This window comes from Daphnia magna, linkage group LG4 (genome assembly GCF_020631705.1).
Source record: "Daphnia magna isolate NIES linkage group LG4, ASM2063170v1.1, whole genome shotgun sequence".
In the NCBI taxonomy this organism is placed as follows: Eukaryota; Metazoa; Arthropoda; class Branchiopoda; order Diplostraca; family Daphniidae; genus Daphnia; species Daphnia magna.
The window spans coordinates 12,644,127-12,664,949 of NC_059185.1; the positions used below are offsets into that span (position 1 = coordinate 12,644,127).

The 20,823-nt window shown below is 41.0% G+C and overlaps 8 protein-coding genes and 1 long non-coding RNA gene across 13 annotated transcripts; 7 read left to right on the forward strand and 2 right to left on the reverse strand.

The window, feature by feature from the left end:
• The first annotated feature begins 211 nt into the window (after positions 1–211).
• LOC116920321 (40S ribosomal protein SA) lies at positions 212–1,964 on the forward strand. The gene is made up of 4 exons (XM_032926534.2): positions 212–338; positions 714–881; positions 941–1,305; positions 1,500–1,964. The coding sequence occupies exons 2-4, from the start codon at positions 749–751 to the stop codon at positions 1,902–1,904; spliced, it is 903 nt and encodes a 300-aa protein (XP_032782425.1). The 5' UTR covers positions 212–338; positions 714–748; the 3' UTR covers positions 1,905–1,964.
• Positions 1,906–4,670, reverse strand: LOC116920214 (probable cytosolic oligopeptidase A). Its single transcript, XM_032926359.2, has 7 exons — positions 4,512–4,670; positions 4,212–4,375; positions 3,948–4,156; positions 3,626–3,891; positions 3,256–3,557; positions 2,840–3,184; positions 1,906–2,776 (listed from the first exon to the last, which is right to left on the reverse strand). Exons 1-7 carry the CDS (start codon positions 4,598–4,600, stop codon positions 1,980–1,982), a joined length of 2,172 nt encoding a protein of 723 aa, XP_032782250.2. The 5' UTR covers positions 4,601–4,670; the 3' UTR covers positions 1,906–1,979.
• Positions 4,671–4,693: 23 nt separating this feature from the next.
• Positions 4,694–7,293, forward strand: LOC123471003. Of its 2 annotated transcripts, XR_006644851.1 has the most exons (5): positions 4,694–4,870; positions 4,956–5,094; positions 5,592–5,690; positions 5,764–6,008; positions 6,111–7,293. It is a non-coding gene; the product is annotated as an uncharacterized LOC123471003 (long non-coding RNA). The 2 variants fall into 2 exon arrangements; XR_006644850.1 differs by having other exon boundaries at positions 4,703–4,870; positions 5,764–7,293.
• A 381-nt stretch (positions 7,294–7,674) lies between these two features.
• Positions 7,675–9,436, forward strand: LOC116920265 (tether containing UBX domain for GLUT4). Of its 2 annotated transcripts, XM_032926434.2 has the most exons (4): positions 7,675–7,936; positions 8,035–8,215; positions 8,274–8,488; positions 8,570–9,436. In XM_032926434.2, the coding sequence occupies exons 1-4, from the start codon at positions 7,819–7,821 to the stop codon at positions 9,361–9,363; spliced, it is 1,308 nt and encodes a 435-aa protein (XP_032782325.2). In that variant the 5' UTR covers positions 7,675–7,818; the 3' UTR covers positions 9,364–9,436. The 2 variants fall into 2 exon arrangements, with proteins under 2 accessions (XP_032782325.2, XP_032782324.2); XM_032926433.2 differs by having other exon boundaries at positions 7,676–7,936; positions 8,274–9,436.
• Positions 9,437–9,865: 429 nt separating this feature from the next.
• On the forward strand, positions 9,866–13,533 carry LOC116933979 (probable ATP-dependent RNA helicase DDX5). Its single transcript, XM_045171780.1, has 10 exons — positions 9,866–10,081; positions 10,272–10,586; positions 10,642–10,753; positions 10,815–11,003; positions 11,211–11,390; positions 11,448–11,731; positions 11,790–11,911; positions 12,777–13,007; positions 13,071–13,160; positions 13,223–13,533. The coding sequence occupies exons 1-10, from the start codon at positions 10,059–10,061 to the stop codon at positions 13,243–13,245; spliced, it is 1,569 nt and encodes a 522-aa protein (XP_045027715.1). The 5' UTR covers positions 9,866–10,058; the 3' UTR covers positions 13,246–13,533.
• Positions 13,534–13,991: 458 nt separating this feature from the next.
• LOC116920349 (glucose-induced degradation protein 4 homolog) lies at positions 13,992–15,114 on the forward strand. Of its 2 annotated transcripts, XM_032926568.2 has the most exons (5): positions 13,992–14,127; positions 14,208–14,360; positions 14,428–14,595; positions 14,660–14,754; positions 14,818–15,114. In XM_032926568.2, the coding sequence occupies exons 2-5, from the start codon at positions 14,214–14,216 to the stop codon at positions 15,017–15,019; spliced, it is 612 nt and encodes a 203-aa protein (XP_032782459.1). In that variant the 5' UTR covers positions 13,992–14,127; positions 14,208–14,213; the 3' UTR covers positions 15,020–15,114. The 2 variants fall into 2 exon arrangements, with proteins under 2 accessions (XP_032782459.1, XP_032782458.1); XM_032926567.2 differs by having other exon boundaries at positions 14,041–14,360.
• LOC116920305 (ras-related protein Rab-40B) lies at positions 15,102–16,978 on the reverse strand. 2 transcript variants are annotated; one of them, XM_032926503.2, is made up of 5 exons: positions 16,653–16,978; positions 16,212–16,583; positions 15,953–16,146; positions 15,657–15,879; positions 15,102–15,527 (listed from the first exon to the last, which is right to left on the reverse strand). In XM_032926503.2, exons 2-5 carry the CDS (start codon positions 16,564–16,566, stop codon positions 15,292–15,294), a joined length of 1,008 nt encoding a protein of 335 aa, XP_032782394.1. In that variant the 5' UTR covers positions 16,567–16,583; positions 16,653–16,978; the 3' UTR covers positions 15,102–15,291. The 2 variants fall into 2 exon arrangements, with proteins under 2 accessions (XP_032782394.1, XP_032782393.1); XM_032926502.2 differs by having other exon boundaries at positions 16,212–16,586.
• A 176-nt stretch (positions 16,979–17,154) lies between these two features.
• On the forward strand, positions 17,155–18,041 carry LOC116921037 (ATP synthase subunit d, mitochondrial). The gene is made up of 4 exons (XM_032927223.2): positions 17,155–17,370; positions 17,436–17,604; positions 17,670–17,807; positions 17,874–18,041. Exons 1-4 carry the CDS (start codon positions 17,249–17,251, stop codon positions 17,949–17,951), a joined length of 507 nt encoding a protein of 168 aa, XP_032783114.2. The 5' UTR covers positions 17,155–17,248; the 3' UTR covers positions 17,952–18,041.
• A 512-nt stretch (positions 18,042–18,553) lies between these two features.
• LOC116920281 lies at positions 18,554–20,703 on the forward strand. The gene is made up of 6 exons (XM_032926460.2): positions 18,554–18,571; positions 18,645–18,746; positions 18,802–19,116; positions 19,182–20,178; positions 20,249–20,413; positions 20,490–20,703. The coding sequence occupies exons 3-5, from the start codon at positions 19,024–19,026 to the stop codon at positions 20,386–20,388; spliced, it is 1,230 nt and encodes a 409-aa protein (XP_032782351.2). The 5' UTR covers positions 18,554–18,571; positions 18,645–18,746; positions 18,802–19,023; the 3' UTR covers positions 20,389–20,413; positions 20,490–20,703.
• Positions 20,704–20,823: the final 120 nt, after the last annotated feature.

Consider the following 20,823-nt stretch of genomic DNA (forward strand, 5'->3'; position numbering starts at 1 on the left):
GCCTATCAGAACGCAAGGTCACTGGTAAGACTAACCCCCTATGGCTGAAGCGGTGCTATCGGTGCAGCACCGATTATAGCACCGTTCCGCACTGAAAAAAGAAATCCCCGCACCGAACTTCCCCATTTTATTTAAATCGGGGAAGCTTAGCGGTGTCCCCGATTAGAATGTGATCGGGGCCAAGCGGCCCGAGCCCCATGCCGCGTCTTTTTGAGCGCAACTATGAGAGATCTGGCAACGCCATCTGTCATTTTTTACCACTCCTCCATACATACTGAAGTGACGTAGCAGAAGAGGATAGGAAACTCAGTCCACTTTCCCATTTGGCGTTCAACTTGGTGGGTACTTTTTTTGTTTCTATCAAATGTTATCTGACGACATCCGTCTGCTTATATTGATGTAGTCTATTTAATTTGTTGGAAAATCTCTTCCGAAATCCGTCGAGCCATTTTTGTAAACGTTTGTTGTAAAAATCGGATGCTTTTTTCCTTTTTTACAATTCAAATCTAACCGGGTGTACTGGTGCAAGTGGCACATTTTACCTAGAATGTAAGCATTTTTCTGTACGCGATTTGCCAAATTTGTTCACTCAAAGTTAATGTATTTATTCAGTAACATCAATATTGCCTAATCAAAAGTTTGTTTTAATAACACAAATAACCTTTTTCATCATGTAATCAAGCATATTTTGATTTTCTTGTATCTATCTACAGGTTGGGTTCCGTAACTCATAATTCTCAACTAGAAAATGTCGGGAGGTTCAGACAGATTGTCTCTGAAGGAGGATGATGTTACCAAGATGTTGGCTGCTACCACTCACATTGGTAGCACCAATGTTGATTTCCAAATGGAACAATATGTCTACAAACGTCGCTCTGATGGTAAGCCCATTCAAACCTCTGCTGAGTCAAAATTGCCTTTAAAGCAAATGTTTTCTTAGGTGTTCACATCATCAACTTGCGCAGGACTTATGAGAAACTGTTGTTGGCTGCAAGGGCTATTGTAGCCATTGATAACACAGCTGATGTTTTCGTCATCTCTTCTCGTCCTCAGGGCCAGCGTGCTGCCCTCAAGTTTGCCTCTTACACCAAGGCAACTCCCATCGCCGGTCGTTTCACTCCCGGTGCCTTCACTAACCAGATCCAGGCCGCTTTCCGCGAGCCCCGTCTTTTGGTGATCATGGATCCCCGCGCTGACCACCAGCCCATCATTGAGGCCTCGTACGTCAACATCCCCGTAATCGCTTTGTGCAACACTGACTCGCCCCTGCGCTACGTCGATATTGCCATCCCTTGCAACAACAAGGTAATTGAAAATATTACATATTCATGCATGTTAATGCATGAATTGTGTATCACAGCATGATGATTAGTCCAATCATAACTGTAGTGATGAAACTCACCTTATTTAGCTTTACCGGATTCTGATTAAAAATTGAAACATGTAGAAGTACCATTGAAAGGAGAGTTGTCTAAAGAGAACCATTACTTCCGTTTCAGGCATCTCACTCGATTGGTTTGATGTTCTACATGCTGGCTCGTGAAGTTAAGCGCCTTCGTGGTGAAATCTCTCGTGATCTCGAGTGGTCCATCATGGCTGACATGTTCTTCTACCGCGATCCTGAGGATATCGAGAAGGAGGAACAGGCCAAGGAGGCTGCCGCTATTGCAGCCGCACCTATCAAGGCTGCACCCGAGGAATATCAAGCTGACAATTGGAATACTGAGCCAGCTGTCGAGAGTACCAACTGGGCGGATGAGGCTCCCGCTCCTGTTGCAGCTCCTACCGTTTATGCTGCTGCCGCTGAAGACTGGGCAAGCGCTCCTACTGACGATTGGGGTGCTCCAGTTGCTGCAGCATCTGCTACTGGCGAATGGGGTGGCGCTACTACCAACTGGGCTTAAGTACCTTGTGTAGCATCTTGTGTATTCCAATTGTTAACAATACAATCATGGAATTCTAAATTTATTATCTACATGTCATTTTAATTTAGCATAATTAAGCAATGCATCTGGAGAAGGATCTCGTCCTCTAAATTGGCGGAAAGTTTCACTAGGTGGCACTGTACCACCATTAGCGAGAACAACTTTCCGGAACCGTTCGCCAACAGTTCTCAATGCAGTACGATCTTCCATTCCGACTTCTTGGAAAGCAGAATAAATATCTGCAGCCACCATTTTCGACCAAGTGTGAGAATAATAAGCGGCTGCCATGTCCTGGCTGACAATGTCGGTAAAATTACACGGATGCGCGTCAGTCTTCTCGAGTGGGAAGCGCTGAAATTTAGGCCACAATCGTTTGACAACGTCCAGCCAAAAATCTTTAGTCGAGTATAGTTCCATGTCAAGTGCGGAAAGGTAGAGTTGTTGGCAAAGATCGTGTCCTGACATATGCACTGCGGCTTGGTTAAGTTGGTTTAGCGTTTCACGAGCTAAAGGTTGTCCGGATTCGAAATGGCCGCTGATTTTACTCATAGTTGTCCAGTCAGATGACCATAATTGGAAAAACTGTGCCGATATCTGTACGGCATCCCATTCGAGATTGGTAAGGCCAGCCACTTCGCTGTAGGGTGACTCAGTCAGCATGTGCTGCAGCGCATGTCCAATTTTCGCCAATAACGTCTGCACTTGCTGGAACGACAAGAGTGATGGGATGCCATGAAGATTTGGAGTGAAATTCATAACAACCGAGGCCACTGGAGTATGATTCATCATGTCTGACCGGCTTCGTGTGCTAATCATCCAGGAAGCAGCTTCACGACTCAGAAGTTTCCGTCCTGTAATAACAAACATTGTTTAACTTTGACCTGAATTGAAAAGGACGTTTTAAGTTGAACCACCTATCCTAGAGAATGGATCAAAGTAGAAATGGCCAATAAGTTTCCCATCAGAATGTCGGACGGCGTATAGAGAGACATCTTCGTGCCAAGCAGTGGTGCCGTTCTTGTGCTGATTAATCAATTCGAAATGGATATTGAAGATCTCTTCAATCAGGGCCAACAAACCGGTGAAGACTCTGGGCAACGGAAAATACTCGCGAATATCGCCTTCCTCGTGCTGGCACAGTGACGAAACTTGCTTGCGTCGCCAGTACGGCACATCCCACATATTCAACGAGCCCTCAAATCCTCTCTCTCTGGCGAAGTTCTCCAATGTGGCGAGTTCCTTTTCTTGAGCCGGAAAAGCTATTCTCAAAAGCAAGCAAAAAATTACGTAAAAACGTTTCAGTTTTACATCCGGTAGTCTTAGAAGTTACCTTTTTCCAAGAGCAATTCAATCATTTTGTTGACATTGCCGACACTGCCGGCCATTTTCGTTTCCATACTCATTTCGGCAAAACTGGGATAACCTAGCAATTTGACTTGATCACGTCGTTGGAAGCGGATCTCTTCCAGGTCGAGACTAGTGGTAAGAGCACTGTCACCAGAACTAGACCCACGGGCTCGGTTGGCCTGCCAAACATTCCAGCGCAGCAAGGGGTCTGAGCAATATTCCATAAAGGTTGAATAGATGTGCGGCTGGAGAGTGATCTTCCATGGACCCCGACTCGGAGCCGAACTGTGAACGAATGTGGTCGACAATTTTAATTCGAGGATTGCGAGGTTACTACTCGACCAACAGCTTACCTGTCCAGAGCTGTGGCACGTAACAATTCAGATGGAAAGTCACGAACGCTGTTTGGATCTGTCAGAACGTGACTAAACCGACTTGTGGCTTTCTCCACTTTTTGCTGGAACTTTGACTTGTGTTCTTCCAGCTTACGCGATACTTCGATGTAGTATTTTAAACCAGATTCGTTCAATTCCGAGCCGTTCAGCCGTCCTTCCAGGATGTACTTGTTTAACAATCTTTTTTGCTTTTGGTCTAGCTTTTGGTTTTCATTCATTAAACCCTAAAAAACAGAATTTGTTACCTTTCAACTATCCTTAATAATGCTTTGCACACTACCTTGCAAGCCTCATAAATGGGTTTGCTCTGAAACTTTAAGGATCTTGATTTTCGTGCTCTCTTATGGATCTGCTTGTAAATTTCTGAAGGCATGCGTTCACTATCTGTGACATACAGCGTCCTGGCAACTCCCCACGCTGCATCTAGAGGAGCACTAAGCCTTTCCAGGGGATCCATAATGGACTCAAAAGTGACACATGATCCTGGCTCTACAAAAGAACATTGAATATTACTGAAGCTATTCCATCACTTCAAAATGGAAACCTGTAAGTTGATTCTCCAATTTCCATATTCCTGACTCTTGTTCTAATGATAATTTAGCCACGGCATTTAGGCACTTTTCCGCTGAAATTGGCGTGTAATCAAGGAGTTCTCCCGTTCGAAGAACCGGGTTTGTTTCCGGCGTATCAGGAGGAATCTCCGGTAGCCTGTGCAAACACAAAATACTGTGACCTATCTCTTTTGCAACTTACATAAAGTTAACCATCCTAAACTGATATTGCACCTTTTCACTTGTTCTCTATAAAATATTAAATAAAAAATTTAAAAAGGAAATAAACTTACAGCACATAATAAGCGGTTCGATATGAATAACGAATAACAGAATTTCGAGTTAACAACTTGAAATTCGAACTCTTCAAAATAGCAGCCATTGCGTTCTTCTGCTTCTGGTTGCTACAACCTGAAGGGAAGTCTCCTTTGAAGTCGCTAGATGGTGCCAGGTTAAACTTAAAATCACGATTTTGGCGGCAACTGGAACTCGGAAGCCAGCAACATCCTGGAAGAAACCGACAGCCTGAATCTCAAAGAAGCCAGGTAAATTGGACACAAAGAAACACGTGGTAATAGCACTTCCTCGCAAAAAATTGAAAAGGGAAAGGAATATGATGAAGGAACCAGACATTCATGCCTTGTTGTTAGTGGTAAGTGATGCTTGTTGTTATAGACCAAAATATTACTTTTATTTTCATTTCAATGTTTACCAATATTATACAATACCCTATTCAGGATGTTCAAGTTTTCCTCCAGTCTGTTGGGCTAGAGGAAAGGGATTATTTACTGAACTACAGGTCTAAAGAAATTGAGAATCTGCCTAAAAGATTACTGCACCACACCAAGTGATGTGGAACAACATCCATAGTGCATGGTAAGTGGATGGTTTTTCGTAATTGCTGTCTGCTTCACATGCATAGGTTCCTTTTTGGTGTTGCTGAAACTTAAGGATTGCCAGGAGCAAAGCGATTGTTTACTAATGTATTGAATGGGCTGGTGCAAGCATCTAACAATCTGGTAAAGATAGTTTGGTGAAGACAATGTTGTACAAGTATTTTTATATTGGTGGAAGCCTTTAAAAATATTATAGAGTTTCAATAGACTGTCAAGGTGTTTGCATGGTAGCCATAAAATAAAGCCAACTGCATTACAGCAGAATCATAATCTACTGCCCATTGCATTGACAGCAGATCTGTAAACTCTTTGAGTCAATGCTTCTCTGTTGTCCTGCCTGGGTTTAAACATCCAGTGGTGTAAAAGTAGAATTCCCCAAAGTTGTAAAAATATTTAATCTAGAAAAGCTCAAAAATTTTTTTTTTGATATCATAGGCATTTAATTATTATTATTAATTTTTTCATCTATTCATTTAGGGTTGCAGAAGAGGTAGGCCTAATCAGGATTGGGAGCGTCATAACAAAGCTTTGTTTGTATCGGAAACAATACACTGGATGCATACCTCATTAGTGGAGGTAATTATAGAGACATGATGATTCCAAATGTTTTCAACTCAAATTTAAAAGTGAATACCCATTGTAATTTTAGCTGTACAAGTGGGGTGATGACAGAGGCATTGAAAAATTCCTGCATTATTTTTAGATCGATCAGTACTGTCATGGGATCGAAAAATTTTACTTCAATATCCGAAAGTCGTAGGAAAAGAATGGTAAAATAATTAACGTTTCACCATAGGAAAATCCACATCCATCCACGCCGCTGGATAAGACATCCATTGTGCCTTTACGTGCTACGTATCGTGTTTTTGTCTGTGGAAAGCGACATCTTCCTACGTAAGCCAAACCTGTTATGGAAAGTCCTAACAACTATTGAATTGAAAATTATATTTCTATGTTGAATATTCATGTGCTCGTTTTTTCTTTTTCATGACATAGCACAATCTAGTGGGAATTGCTGATCTCACCAATTTATGAAGTCGTCAATTGGACAAAGTCATCATTCTTTTTTACCTAATTTTTATTCTTAAAACCACGCTTCACATCGTAATGTGGACACGGAATAATACCTCCTCCCGCACAGTAGTTTTTTTCCAATTAAAACGGTCATTTGATTTTAACCAATTCATCAGCTACATTTTTTTGGGGCAACAATACTTTTTTGTGCCCATGGCACAACATTTGCCGTCTCCACAACGGTCGGATGTAACGGTTTTGTAAACCTTCGAATTGCAGTATCCTTGGCAGAAAGGTGCCGATCCATTCCAAAAGCACCCGGGCTGTCGTTCCTTAGCATCAACTTCCGTTCGAATTGTTTTACCAGCCGAGATTTTAGGATTTTTCACCTTTCAAAATTTTGAAGTGCAACATGTAAAGTAACAAAGAATGTTGAAACGCAACGGTTATTTTGAGTTTAAATATTTTAAAGAAATGTATCAAGTTTCTTACGTAGTTGTCTTCCAATTGCAGATCCAGCTGCTCGTCCGCGTTAAGGGCTAATGCACTCGGTCATGTGAAACATAGAGCCAAGATGACCAATATACCTAAATGGATTCCGTAAAAATGAGCCATGTTTTTAATTAAACCTACTGCGTTTCTTTCTCGAATGCAGAACGTACTGTGTCCTGCCGTTAACGATTTACCCCGTTTTTATAGGCGGATGGAAGCCATACATTTGATAGCTGTAGCCTAACCATACCGGTACTACGCATTATTCTTGTTAAATCGAGCCACCATTTAATATTTCAACACGTGTCCTACACGTGAAGCAAATAGATGGTTACTTTTTAGATTTTTTTATTATTATTCCTTTTTGCTTTTGGAATTTGCGATGTGGGTGTGCTGCCAAAAGCATACAGGATTCCGCTTATATGACTATTTGAATTAGGAAATATGTGGCAGCAGTTGCAATGCGCAAATCTTTGCTTTGGAATATACTACATGAACTCATTGCCGTCAACTCGTGTCGGAACTCACCTATGCAGCACTTAGCACTCACATTTGCAGCGAACAACATGTATTTACATTTCATCGGAAATGAACCTTCTGTCATTTGCTTGTATAGCTGCTCGCTACATGCTTTCCATAGCACTTACTGATTTACACGTCTGCTTTCCTTTTATTTTGTTTGTGCAAGATTCACCATATTTCATTTATGGGACCACGTATAGCGCGTTTAAGCACAAACTTGCATAACTACCTTTCAATTGATTTCTTAGTTCTTCCACACAAAAAAAAGCATTCACAGCAAGGTCGACATCATCACTACATCAGCGAAGAAATTTAAACCATGAGAGTAGATAAAAATTTTTCACATTTCGCATGCGTTGCTGAGTTCTGTGCCCATCAGATCAACGGCGTTATCTTATGAAGCGGATTATCTAGGTAAAAGTATCGTTTCGTGGTTTTCAATTATTAAATATTGTTGTTTTCTTCCAATTGCTCTCTGGGACTCTGGCTGAACTCAAGTCATGCTCAAACCATGCTCACACCATGGCTCAAGTAGTCAAGTTTTCTTTGGCAACGCATCATTTGGCAAGGATGCTGAGAATGTTTGTTTCGTCTGCATAATTTTTGGAAACGTTTGTAGTTAAGCACTTTCTGAGAAACTATTTACAAAAAACCAAACGAATAATCACATTGCAGCATGTATTCAAAATCTCGGAATGCAAATAAGCCTCAAGCACCTCCCAAAATTTCTCTTGTTACTTTAGCCCTTCAGCTTGTTTCAGGGGAAAGATTAATTGCAGAGTTTCATCCGGAAGGTTGTAAACAACTTTATCTTTATGACTTATATTTGCATAATTTAAATATCCATTCTGCATTTGGATTATTCATCATGCATAATCATTCATTAAATTAGTTACTCTGTGGGACATCCTTGAACATTGGGAAGCGCAAAGTAAACTTGACCCATCTTTAGCAACCCTGAAAGCCAACATTCCTGTTTGCATTTATATGAGAAAGGAAATAGCAACCAAGGAAATGCTGCAGATGACAACTCTACTTCAGCTGGAGATTTTAAATGGCAAGGCAGCCATCAGGTATTATTAGCTAATTAAATTCCAAAATATTGTATTCTAACATTTTCTACACATGAAGATATATTACGAAATCACCAGGAGTTGTAGAACAGCTTCATGTCGGTGGGATTATTGCACCAACCCTAAGGATTCCATCACCTGAATTACAAAGAAGAGAAGTCGAAAAAGTTAAATTGGAGAATAAAACGGAGGAAACATCTACTCTGATGCCAGAAAAGGTGACAGAACAGTTTATTCCAGCTGAAAAACAAGAATCTGCTGTTGAAACAAAAGGTTTGTTACCAAAAGGACATATTGAACCAATTCATATTACAGATGAAAAAAACAGACACATTGAGCCAATTCATATCACAGCTGAAGAAAACAGACCTGTTGATGCAGAAGACAATAGTTTGCCTTCTTGTCAAGAGCTTGAAGCTGCCAAAGTAGAAGTTGCTGTGGAAGAGTCAGTTTACTTTCTCAATGAACAAGGAGTATTGGTTTACATGCCTCCACAAGATATCAATTCCATTTCTACCCGTCATGACGAAGAATCAGACGAATTTTTTGAGCTTACAGAGGAAGAAGTCCGTAGGATGATGAACGATCTAATTTGTCAAAACAATCAGCTACAAAACGCTCCGCTTATTACCGCTCAATTGCGTCGCGAACAAGAAGAGAAACGACGACTCCAGCTATTGGAAAAGTATCCCACTACGGTTTTGCGTATCCAATTCAGTGACCGCTTTGTTCTTCAGATGCCTTTGCCCTCAGAAATCACATTAGCTGAAGTTAAGCAACAATTGGTGGAATATCTCGATGCAAAAGTGGAGAACTTCGAACTTTTCACGACGCCGCCGAAGCAAATTATCGAAACTTCCCTATCCCTTCATCGAATTGGTTTAACTCCGTCGTCCCTTATCTACATTAGTTCCCATTGCGTATTAAAAGAGAAATTCCGCCTTAACCCTTCCGATTACGCTGCTGCTGTACGAGATGCAAGTCGCCGACTTTATCGTTCTGTTACAACATCTACGGCCACGGCTGTAAGTGCTGCAGACAGCGATGGCAGTGTCGCTAAAGATCAGCGGCCTAAGCGACCTGCATCAGACACCTCGGTCGTGAACAAGAACAAGAACGTTCCCAAATGGCTAAAAACGAATCGATAATTCTCTGTCACTAAGGCTGTGCATATTGTATTTCTTTCGGTGTCCAAATAAAACAATCTACATAAGATTTAAATTAAGGGTGCTTTTGTATTATTAAAAAGACAAAAAATATTAATAATGAAAGGAATTATTTCTATCCACATTCCATTTTACCAAAACATATTTTAAAGAAGTATGATGATGAAAATAATTGCAAAAATCTAAATTCAAACCTTCTGCCACATGACACAAAATAATCAAATGGCCGACCTAGGGAAAACGTTGCCATTGTCATCTTTTAAATGAATAATAAAATTTAAATTAAATGCTTCAAAATGATCATTGAGCATTAAAGAATAAAAAATAATTTTATTTTATTAACTCTTAAGCTGAATAGTTCGTTACTAGAAAAGTTTAGCCAGTTTAGCCTACGGCCTTACGCTTTTCTTAAGTTTTCAAGGTTGAGCTTACAACGTTGCAGTCCTCCCTTTGGGCATTTCTTTCTTCTTTACAAAGGCAACATGTTCCGATCAGTCTTTCTTTTTACGTCGAGAGCCCTAGCCTGCGCATTAACCAAACGCAGCTGCGTAGACAGAACAACTTTCAGGGCAACGTCGTTACAGCAAGACTCTTTATCTCACGTCATCCGAGTCTATTCTTCACCAATTTCAACATTTCAACGTTCTTTTTGTAGCAGAGAAGAAACCACATCCGATATGTCTTTCAGAGATCGTAAAAGGTAAACGAAATTCTATTAACTTGTCATCCACGATGTTGTGCACTCATTTCACATTCCAAACTTGCAATGCTTTCAAGGCTTGGTCCTATTGGAGTGCGATAGTAATGTTGACGATAATTAGCACTGTATATTTAACATAGATTAGAGTGTCAGTCATCTGTTCGACAACTAAAATGTTTTATTTCTACAGCGGGTCAGATTTCCGCGGAGGAGCTCGTGGAGGGGGTTCCAGTTTCGGAGGGGGTTCTGGTTTTGGGGGCAATCGTGACTTCAAGAAAGCTCAACCCGGAGATAAGTTACGTAAGCCAAGATGGGAGATGGATCGCCTTCAACCATTCGAAAAGAATTTTTACAAGCCACACCCTAACTTGGCTGTTAAGTCGATTCACGAGGTTGAACAGTACAGGGCTAGCAAGGATATCACAATCCGCGGTAGAGATGTTCCTTTCCCTATCACTTCCTTTGATGAAGCAAACTTTCCAGAATATGTCATGACTGAGCTCAGGTAACGAGTTACATTTTCTACTTCTTTCCCTGTGCTAAAAAATTTTTTCCCTTAGACGTCAAGGTTTCAAAGAACCAACATCTATTCAAGCTCAAGGCTGGCCAATTGCTTTGAGTGGATCGAACATGGTTGGGATTGCCCAAACTGGATCTGGAAAGACTTTAGCTGTAAGTTGTTAGGTTTTACTATTGTGATTAACTTATTTAAATTGCTTTCTTCAATGTTCAGTACACTCTCCCTGCCATTGTGCACATTAACCATCAAGCCTATCTTGAACCTGGAGATGGACCAATTGCACTTATTCTAGCCCCTACTCGTGAATTGGCTCAACAAATCTCATCCACTGCAAAGGACTTTGGCTCATCTTCACGTATTCGCAACACTTGTGTTTTTGGTGGAGCTCCAAAGGGTCCCCAGGTAATTTCAGTTTACTTAGCTTGATCATTCAGACTTGTCCTCGAATCTTGGCCTTGTTGTTTGCCAAATTCAAACATCATGGAATGCATAATAGAGGTAGATTAAAAGTAGAAGTCTTCGATGCCGTAGCCGAAACTGCTGCAGGAATCCTCTAGCTTCTAGACACCATGATTTGTTTTTCTTTACTTATTTTTTGTTATTCCTTAGTTACGCGATATCGAACGTGGGGTGGAAATCATGATTGCAACCCCTGGTCGCCTTATTGATTTTCTTGAAGCTGGCAAGACTAACTTGCGTCGTTGCACGTATTTGGTTTTGGACGAAGCCGATCGGATGCTTGACATGGGTTTTGAGCCCCAAATTCGTAAAATTATTGAACAAATTCGGGTAAGTCGATAATTGTAGTTTGAAAAAAAAAGAAACCCTCTAATCGAGTTTATTTAGCCTGATCGCCAAACACTCATGTGGTCTGCCACATGGCCGAAGGAGGTGCGGCAGCTGGCTGAAGAGTTCCTTACCGACTACATTCAGATTAACGTTGGCTCTCTGACCCTCTCTGCTAACCACAATATTTTGCAAATTATTGACGTCTGCCAAGAGCATGAAAAGGAAACCAAACTGATGACTTTGCTGCAGGAAATTGGTGCCGAAGATGAGAACAAAACCATTATTTTTGCTGAAACAAAACGAAAAGTTGATAGCATCACAAGAGCCATGCGCCGCGATGGGTAGATATTTTCTTTGTTACTAACATCAAAATGTAATATTAATTGGTTCCTTTATTAGATGGCCGGCGATGTGCATTCATGGTGATAAGGCGCAACCTGAGCGTGATTGGGTATTGAACGAATTTCGCTCAGGCAAAGCACCCATTTTAGTAGCTACTGACGTGGCTGCTCGTGGACTAGGTAAGTGATATCCAACAATGGCGTTGCAAGGGCTGGAAATTTTTCTCGTTCGAGAAGACGATTCTTGAAGAACCTGCCGAGTTATTCTCTACATGGAACTCTTTGATTTGGTTTTCCAGCTTTTGTTTTTTCTGATTTTTGCCTTGTCTACTTTTTTCATTTCAGAGGCAACGGCGGGCTGATGTCGCTTCGGCTGCTCCTTACTCCTGTCATTACAGTTAAGCTAACAATGTGTCGAGTACGTAGCCTGTATTGAGACCTCTTGCTCTCCCAAAGTCATGGAGTAGGCGGGGGTTTCCCAAGCGTGGCACGTACTAAGAAAGCACATGGCAGTGAGTTGTGGACTGGTTCCTAGTGGCATCGCTTCTTTGAGACAAATTGCGCACATTCTTAGAACAAATGTGTTTGCCCGTCGCCTTGCCTTAGTTTGGGTTGGTTGGTTGGGTTTGGGAAGCATTTGCGTCAATTTGGGCTTGAGTTGTTAAGAGACGATGAGGAAATTCGCCCAAAGTCCTGCGCGCCGTCTGTGTTGCACCTTGTTTTTCCACCCCTGGCCGATCTCGGAGATTTGAGATGGGACGGGCGTGTCAGAGAACTTGAAATTCAAGCAGCGCATGGCGTGTGCCGGCAACTGGCGAGTGTACTCTACTCTCACACGCGGAACAGTGTAAACAAAGGAATTTCGAATGTATCTAAGGTAAAAATTCCTACTACACAACTCCGCACCTTGGTCTCCATATTTTTCTTATTTCTCGTATTTCGTGACAATCGTTTTGTCAGAAAAGGGCTTTTTTCTCTTTCTATTGGTTGCCGGGTCATTAGCATTGCGTATTCTTTCTCTGATCTTTGTTTTGTAATCGCGTAGATGTGGACGACGTTAAATTCGTCATCAATTTCGACTATCCCAACTGTTCCGAAGATTACGTCCATCGAATTGGTCGTACTGGCCGATCGCAACGCACAGGAACCGCTTACACGTTTTTCACGCCCAACAACTCTAAGCAGGCCCAGGATTTGGTGAACGTTCTAACAGAAGCAAACCAAGTTGTGAATCCTAAACTTCTTGAGCTTGCATCTTCAAACCGTGGTGGTGGAGGTAAAAAAAAAGCTTAAGTTTGTTTCTTTTTGTTAGATGGTTATTTTAAATTCGAATTTACAGGCCGTTCCAGATGGGGAGGCGGTTATGGTGGTCGTGGAGGTTATGGAGGAGGTAACAGAGGCTATGGAGGCGGACAATCTTACAACTCCAGTAAAATTGTGTCCATTGTCTTTCACTGAATATTGGCTTAATTTATCTTTCTTGTTATTTAGGCCGCTCCTGGGTTGAACGCTAAAACTCAATCAGTTTAGCACAGAAATTCAAAGCACCATCAACTAGTTTTTTTCAACCAACATTTAATTATTCCAATTTAATGAGCTGAATGAGGGTCTCCTGGCGTTTTCATGAAAATATTGAGCATCTAACGCTTCGTTCCCCACCACGCATCATCTTTTCGTTTTTGTAGGCCAATTTTTTTCGACGTCATTTCAATTTTTGGCAAACTACACCAGCCATTTTCACTGACACGTTACTATGTACTCTTATGTTTGTTCGAGTTAACCGGAATACAAAGTAATCGTAATCATTCGTGTACCTAGTTGTTAAATGTAGAGAAAACAATTGAACTATTATCTGGCTGAGTATTCTAATCATTTTTCCAAGCACTTTGAGGGCAATTCAAAAATAAATCATGAAATATAAGTTGATTGGGCGAATTAGACAAGTTGGCAATAAATTTGTCACAGGGCAAGGTTAGCTTAATAGGGTTGTTACGAATTGTATATTAGACCAATCAGTTTGTTTTGTTTTCAAAAAAGTTTTTTTACATTGATTTTGTTGGTGGAATTGTCATATACCTTTGCTACATACTAATGTCATTTACTGACACATATAACAGCTAGTGTAACAGCCCGTCTTACCACATAGGCACATACACAAGTCTTATAAATTTAACATGACTACAAGTCCATAACACCTGCATGAAAATCGAATCAGAGAGAAACAGCAAACAGGAAACAAACAGAAGATGAGAAGCAGAAAATTGACTGAAGTGTTCTGCAGTGTGCAAGGGCTTCCTACGGAAACCGTAATACATACGAACGACTCACTGTGACCAGGGAACCAAACAGAGAAGTGGGGAGGAAATCTAGCTGTGTAATCATAATAGCTAGTGACTGTAAACCACTTTGCCACTTACTGATCTGAACAAACATTTGTTTTAACCAAAACCTTTTGTACATTTCCTACTGTCAAAAGTGTCCGATGCCCGTCAAAACAGACGTCCACGTACCACCACCGGCAAATTCGCATCAGCCTGGAGTGTGTCGATCTCTTTTATACAATGGTTCTCGATTTCAGGGTCATCAGAAATCTAAAGGCAATTGTTACGATGTAGAAGTCGTCTTGCAGGTAGTTTTTTACTAAAATTAGATTATAAATAATATAATCTTTTTGCTAAGTGACTTTCTCCATGTAGCATGTTGACGAAGAGAATTCTTATTTGTGTGGCTACCTGAAAATCAAAGGCTTAACGGAAGAATTTCCTACCCTTACCACTTTTTTTGATGGTGAAATTATCAGCAAGAGGTTCCCTTTCCTTACTCGTAAATGGGATGCTGACGAGGATGTTGACAAGAAACATTGGGTATGGAACTGTGCTGTAAATTCCAAGTTCGATTAACTAATTGTGTTTATTTTCCCCTACGCAGAGCAAGTTTCTGTCATTTTATCAATATGCAAAAACTTTCAATTCAGATACTTTTGACTATGATGCCATGCAGGAAACAGATTTTGTTTTCATGAGGTGACTTACCAATTTTATAGTTATTTATCATTTCAATGTTGATAGTTTCGTTTTACTCAATAGGTGGAAGGAACATTTTTTGGTGCCTGATCACACTATAAAAGATATTAATGGGGCAAGTTTTGCTGGTTTTTATTACATCTGTTTTCAGAAGTCAACGGCGACGATCGAGGGTTACTACTACCACCGCAGTTCAGAATGGTATCAATCGCTGACGCTCACCCATGTGCCGGAGCACAGCATCCAAATCTACGAGTTTCGATAAAATTCCTTCCACCAAATATCTTCTTGTTTGTTGAAAAGATAAGCATGAATAACGCCCATAACGAGTGTAATAAGAAAAATTGTTTCGCCTTCTAAGCTCCTTTGTATTTTCCCTTCTGAAGAGGACGAAAAAGATACGAGGAAAAATTCGTTTAGCAACACGCTGAGAGGATTGACGTAATTAGGGCACAAAAAATCATCAACAAAAAGAAGAGCTGGTAAAACTTTCAGGATAGCTATTGACAATAGAAAAATAAAAAAGCGACAAAGAAATCATGAAATGACGCAGGTGAGTTTTGCGTGTACATGACTGAGTCTTGACTTTTTGATGGCCATCTTCATCTCATGATGATGGTTAGGGTGGTGTGGATGGTGACGGGCACAGCCACTGCTAAGTGCGTAGGAACGCAGCTGCGAGTGAAGCGTTGGTGGTAGAGGAAGCCGATCTATAGTATAGACTGAGGTCTGCGAGACGATTGAGCGACAACACAACTCTTGGAGTGAGAGAACTGTTATTGGGATCATACAAAAAGAATGAGTTGGTCATCGACGTTGAGCTTGTTAAACGTAAATTCACTGCTGGCTTAAACGTTACAGCTACATTTATACAGGTTTTGCTTATCAATGGCCGAAAATACCTCGATTCGTCCGCCACAGCCTTTCCATCCCGTTTCTCCTAAGCGCCCGGCGTGTGAGCTCGGCCAGCGACTCAGCTACGTTATAGTTGCACAGCGGCGAGATTTCAAAGAAAGCCATACCGTGTCTCTGGGCATACGCTTCGGCTTGGGCAACGCTTACCGCCCGTTTAAATTCCAAGTGAAGTCGGTTACCAACAAGAACTTTCGGCACGCCAGGAGCATGCTAAACAAAGATACAACAAGTAGATTTGAAATTACCAATAAAGGAATGGAAATTTTATTTGTGAAAAACATACCTCCTCGACTTCTCTTCGCCAGCGGTCAATTCCATCGAAAGACCATTTGTTGGTCAAGTCATAGACCAGAAGGAGACCCTGGGCACCTCGAGAGTAGGATCGCAATATTGTGCAAAACCGTCCCTGTCCGGATGTATCCCACAACTGAAGACGAACTCTCCTACCGTCTACTAGCAATGTGGTAACTTTGTGCACTAGAAAATGATGGCATGATGAAAATAACATGCACACACATTTGACAACAAAGAAAGTTCAATACCTGGTCCAGCACAAAAAGGCATGTCTGAAGCTGCATTTTCTAATGTGCTGAGTATTTCTTGCTTTCCCACATCAGAGTCTCCCACTAAGAGGAATTTTAGCAGGTAATCATACGGTTTTGCTGAGAGTTGAGGTGCTAGAATAGGACTGATTGTCTCATTTGTCGGGATGGGTCTGGGAACTGGTAATAAGCTAGCAGACTGTCTACTCCTCCTCAATCGTGAAGTGGAAACAACTTCTACAAGATCTGAGACGGCACTAGGAGTAGCTGCATCTACAGTTTCAACTATTGGCAGAGGAAGATCTGAGACAGGGAATGCCCCAATCGTTTCCCCTTGAACACGAATCTGCACCATTTTTAAGTATCTACTTCCTGCTTCAAAAAATAAATCTCTCAAGATTAGTTCAGCATTCACAAAACCATTACAAAAAATATCCTTACCAAAACAACATTGACACTATAGGGCTTTGTTAGCTATCCGATCGCGATCAACTAAGTTTTGAACCAGGAGAAACTTCTTTCTTTCTGCCCTAGTTACCACTGTAACTATAACGTTTAAGTAAATCAACGTGAAAAAGACGTTGGTTTAAGAGAAATCTGTCACTGCATTACTGCACTTGTTTTAAAAACACGTTCCGAGTTTTCTCCACAATATAATAGGTCAGAATCTTGATAAAGGCAAAACTTATTATTTTCACTTCTCAACTAAAGCCAGAACACAACAAAACCTTCAGAAACTTTCCAGTACTACGAATGGCTGCTACAGCATTGCTGTTTGGGTACAATTCCATTCGATAAACATATACTGATTTTGAACTTGTTTTCGTTTTAAACTTGAAATATTAAAATTTTTTCGTTGTTCAGATTAGATTCATGCATTTAAATATTAATTATTTTCTTTTTAAAACTAAATATGGCTACGCTTAGCGGGTTTCATACAGTTCTCGGCCGCCATTACATATCTCTCAGCTGCTGGGTCTGTCGTATCAAATTGTGCTTGAAGAGTTTCGCCGGTGTGTTTTACTGATTGAATTACTATGGCCACCAAAAGAATTGCCCAGTCTGCCGTAAATTGGTCTGCGATGGCTGAAAAAGTCAGTGAAAGCCAGCGACCCATGTTCAACGCATTCAAACTGAAATCGGACCAATATCTGAGAAGGTGCAAAACGCAATTTATAACAGTAGACGATATATTTCTTAAGACATATGTTATTAATTATTTAGAGTTATGGCTAATCCCGAGAAGCCACCTGCGATTGACTGGGCTTATTACCAAGCTCGTGTTGCTGTACCTGGCCTGGTTGAATCATTCAAGAAACAGTATGAAGCTTTGAAGGTTCCATACCCTGTAGACAAAGTTACCGGACAGGTTGATGCCCAAGAGAAAGAGACGGTGAGCTGATGATGCCTTTGACTCATCAGGATTAATGTCTAACTCTTCCGAGGCAAATTTTTCAGGAAATTATCATCAAGGAATTCATTGCCCAGTCTAACCGTCGTGTTGCTGAAGCTGAAACTGAGTTGAAGAAGTGGTCTACAGTTCTTCCTTTTGGACAGATGACAATGGAGGATTTTGCTGAGGCCTTCCCTGAACAGGTACTTCACAAAAGCTAGGTTGTAAAAAGAAACTAGCCTTAAATTGGTTTTGTTATCCTACTTTAGGCATGGAATGCAGACAAACCCACCTACTGGCCTCATGATGAAGCTTCTCAACAACCGCCTGCCAAGGTTGAACATTAGACATTCATGCTGCTGTAATTAGTTAAAACTCTGGAGTGTATTGAAGGGACTGAAGATAGAATAAAAAAAAAAAACTAAGTATAAGGAAAATCATGGTTTTTAATTCTATTTACCTGAAACTTTAGTATGAATGGACTTGTAAGGTTGATTTAACTAGTTATAGACTAATTTGTTGTCAACATCTGCAGTTGTGTCATTTCACTCTTTTGCAATGGAGGCATTGGTTAGCCAAATGGCCAACAAACAACCTGAATGCAAAGCAATGTATTTAATTAATAGTTATCTTAAACTATGGGCAAACAATTTATTTCATTAGTTGCACATACATAGTTAACGTCGACACCTCAAGCGAATAAAGAAGAGCAAGGTTCAGATTTATCCTTGAAGCATTCGAGTGCGACGATGGTTTTTCTGCCCGAAGACCCGCCTCCCACAAAACTACTCATCCATAACCGCCAGCGATCGTTATTAATTATAAATCGCACTGCATCTGCTTCAAGAGGAAATTTCCACCAACGTAAGTGATTGGGGAACAATTTTGTTCCATTTAGTGGGTATTGCATTATAACGGCTCAGCGTGCGGGTTCTAGAACGTTCTTTCATGTGCCCAATGCTAGAAGGTATTACATGTAAAACGATTATATTGTTTTAATGGCCAACTGACGTCACAAAGTCATTTTCTCACTGATTCAGGTTACAGGCAGCTAGGACCGCCTGGAAATTCCGGCTTGAAGGAAATAAGTCGATGTGTTTAGCGTAACGGGAACAATTAAATGTGGCAGAGAACTAAAGAAGGTTACCATGAAATCTGTATATAACAGTGTTCGATAAACGTTCTTTTATTTATTAGGGCTCGAGTTAGTACCGCAATTCTCGACCGACAATAAAATAATCCCTACGCGCAAAGCTATAAAGTACAACTGTTTACCGGACTCTTTGCAATATCCAGGGCAATACTCTTTGAATCGATATACTATACGCCGCAAAACTAGGAAACGAATGTACACGCAAGAACAAAGATAAAAAGCCGCTGCAACTTGTTGTCGACAACGTGAATAAAAAGCAGCATATAATGCGGTGGCCAGCACAACCAAAAACTAAAACCAGAAGAATTTTCAAGATGAAGAACACAAGGATGACGTTGCTTGCGCTTTTCGGACTATGGGTAAGTCGTCTTACACATAAAATGTATTCGTTTGATTTCAAAGTTAAAATAATCGTTTCTACCAGTTGATTGCGGGCACGTCAGTGGAAGGTTTTTCCTTCGTTAGTTCCAATCATCGTTCAGCAGTCAATTGTTCAAATATTGATTACACACCGTGCACTTGTGAGGAAAACAGAGTTGTTTGCGATAAAGTACTCATTAAAAATGTGAAGGCCACGTTTAGTAAAATTCCAGCTCACGATCTGGCTGGGCTCCGGTTTACGCTGTCTCCAACTGAAATGGAACCCATTCCGGATGATTTCTTGGGTAAAACGAGAATCAGTGGCGATTTGGTAATGCTGTGCGTCAAAAACAAGCGATTGAAAGTCTCCCCAAAGGCTTTCCAGCTATCAGCACTTGGCATTACAAGAGTGTTTATCGACGGATGCGATTTCGGCCAGCAAACCAATTTTTCGTACATGTCGGGATTCCGTAACATGATGGCGTTAGTTATCAAGAATTCAACAAACTTCAAGAGTTTTAAAGGACTGCCATCTCAATCGGCTTTTACCTATTTGTATATCACGCATTCGAGGGGATTTGAAGGTTTAAATCAAGACACTGTGGCCTTACCTGCGTTAAAAGTCTTTTATCTGAATTTCAATCAACTCAACGACGCCACCACTGGCAAGATTTTCAAGTCTCTTGCTGCATCTTCGCTGAACTCCTTGACGGAGATTCGATTAGACAACAACAAGTTGACGAAAATCCCTGAAATGATATCGTCTCTCAGTCAACTCGAGCAAATCGATTTGGGATTCAACGAGATTACCGTAATAGCAAAAAACTCCCTTCCGCGCAACAACACCGCCAAGGGCCTAACGTTCAGTTTGCAGAGGAATCCCATCAAGACAATAGAACCAGGTGCGTTCGGAGGATCTATAGGAAGCGGCGCTCACGTTAAACTGGAAGACATCCGTCTGACTCGTTTGGATTCCAAGATCTTCCGTCCTATGCTGGAGCGGATGGAAATCCGGGCCAAAAACGTACTAGGGAAAACACCACTTTTATTCATTGGCAACAGTAAGTTAGCGGAAATGTTTGAAGAATAATCAGTTGATTGCCTACATATTTTTTTAAAAAAAAATATTAGATCCAATCCAGTGCGATTGCCACCTGGCCTGGCTGGTGCGGGATAATCGAAACCTGCTGAAACATATCGAGGGCGGAAAATGCAACGATTCGACAGAATTGCTCGACTTGAAAGCGGCCGATTTCATCAGGTGCAAATAGGAACATTTGGCTGTCCCACTAACAGGTTTGTCTAATTCCTCTGATGTCGTCTTACACGTCGATCGTTGACCGCATCGTCCTTGCGCTATCGTTTGTGACAGGAACTAACACGTTAACTGGACTCAACTATGCCCATTTAAAATGCGATGCCTGGAAACCCGGAATAATGTGTCTGGCCTAGGGCTATATTCATTTCTGTTTAGCTTTACCAATTGGTAGACTCATTCTTGTGCTCTTGCCAATTATTATTTATATTTTTGAATAAGTTATTGGGTAGAGGTTTGTATAAGTCAATACAATTTTGTTAACCTTAAATCGCCTTGATGATTTTTACGGGTATTGTCCGACGTCTGCAGTACCTGTCCTGCTGGATGCACGAGCCATTCGTTTGTTTTCTCAACAAGTCGCAAGTATTTAATTAAAGGCTTTCTTTCT

Bases quoted from the DNA above. Each gene is read 5' to 3' on its own strand.
- LOC116920214 (XM_032926359.2), bottom strand. From the start codon at position 4,600: ATGGCTGCTATTTTGAAGAGTTCGAATTTCAAGTTGTTAACTCGAAAT. The intron at 4,376-4,511 runs GTAAGTTTATTT...GTGTTTGCACAG, and splicing joins CGAACCGCTTATTATGTGCT to GCTACCGGAGATTCCTCCTG. The intron at 3,892-3,947 runs GTAGTGTGCAAA...TCTGTTTTTTAG, and splicing joins CCATTTATGAGGCTTGCAAG to GGTTTAATGAATGAAAACCA.
- LOC116921037 (XM_032927223.2), top strand. From the start codon at position 17,249: ATGGCCACCAAAAGAATTGCCCAGTCTGCCGTAAATTGGTCTGCGATG. The intron at 17,605-17,669 runs GTGAGCTGATGA...CAAATTTTTCAG, and splicing joins ATGCCCAAGAGAAAGAGACG to GAAATTATCATCAAGGAATT. The intron at 17,808-17,873 runs GTACTTCACAAA...ATCCTACTTTAG, and splicing joins CTGAGGCCTTCCCTGAACAG to GCATGGAATGCAGACAAACC.
- LOC116920321 (XM_032926534.2), top strand. From the start codon at position 749: ATGTCGGGAGGTTCAGACAGATTGTCTCTGAAGGAGGATGATGTTACC. The intron at 882-940 runs GTAAGCCCATTC...ATGTTTTCTTAG, and splicing joins CTACAAACGTCGCTCTGATG to GTGTTCACATCATCAACTTG. The intron at 1,306-1,499 runs GTAATTGAAAAT...CTTCCGTTTCAG, and splicing joins CCATCCCTTGCAACAACAAG to GCATCTCACTCGATTGGTTT.
- LOC116920349 (XM_032926568.2), top strand. From the start codon at position 14,214: ATGCCCGTCAAAACAGACGTCCACGTACCACCACCGGCAAATTCGCAT. The intron at 14,361-14,427 runs GTAGTTTTTTAC...TTCTCCATGTAG, and splicing joins ATGTAGAAGTCGTCTTGCAG to CATGTTGACGAAGAGAATTC. The intron at 14,596-14,659 runs GTATGGAACTGT...TCCCCTACGCAG, and splicing joins ATGTTGACAAGAAACATTGG to AGCAAGTTTCTGTCATTTTA.
- LOC116933979 (XM_045171780.1), top strand. From the start codon at position 10,059: ATGTCTTTCAGAGATCGTAAAAG. The intron at 11,912-12,776 runs GTAAGTGATATC...GTAATCGCGTAG, and splicing joins CGTGGCTGCTCGTGGACTAG to ATGTGGACGACGTTAAATTC. The intron at 13,161-13,222 runs GTAAAATTGTGT...CTTGTTATTTAG, and splicing joins CGGACAATCTTACAACTCCA to GCCGCTCCTGGGTTGAACGC.
- LOC116920265 (XM_032926433.2), top strand. From the start codon at position 7,819: ATGTATTCAAAATCTCGGAATGCAAATAAGCCTCAAGCACCTCCCAAA. The intron at 7,937-8,034 runs GTTGTAAACAAC...TCATTAAATTAG, and splicing joins TGCAGAGTTTCATCCGGAAG to TTACTCTGTGGGACATCCTT. The intron at 8,216-8,273 runs GTATTATTAGCT...CTACACATGAAG, and splicing joins AATGGCAAGGCAGCCATCAG to ATATATTACGAAATCACCAG.
- LOC116920281 (XM_032926460.2), top strand. From the start codon at position 19,024: ATGCGGTGGCCAGCACAACCAAAAACTAAAACCAGAAGAATTTTCAAG. The intron at 19,117-19,181 runs GTAAGTCGTCTT...CGTTTCTACCAG, and splicing joins TTGCGCTTTTCGGACTATGG to TTGATTGCGGGCACGTCAGT. The intron at 20,179-20,248 runs GTAAGTTAGCGG...AAAAAATATTAG, and splicing joins ACTTTTATTCATTGGCAACA to ATCCAATCCAGTGCGATTGC.
- LOC116920305 (XM_032926503.2), bottom strand. From the start codon at position 16,566: ATGGTGCAGATTCGTGTTCAAGGGGAAACGATTGGGGCATTCCCTGTC. The intron at 15,880-15,952 runs GTATGTTTTTCA...ATCTTTGTTTAG, and splicing joins GGCGAAGAGAAGTCGAGGAG to CATGCTCCTGGCGTGCCGAA. The intron at 15,528-15,656 runs GTATTTTCGGCC...TCCCAATAACAG, and splicing joins GCTGTGGCGGACGAATCGAG to TTCTCTCACTCCAAGAGTTG.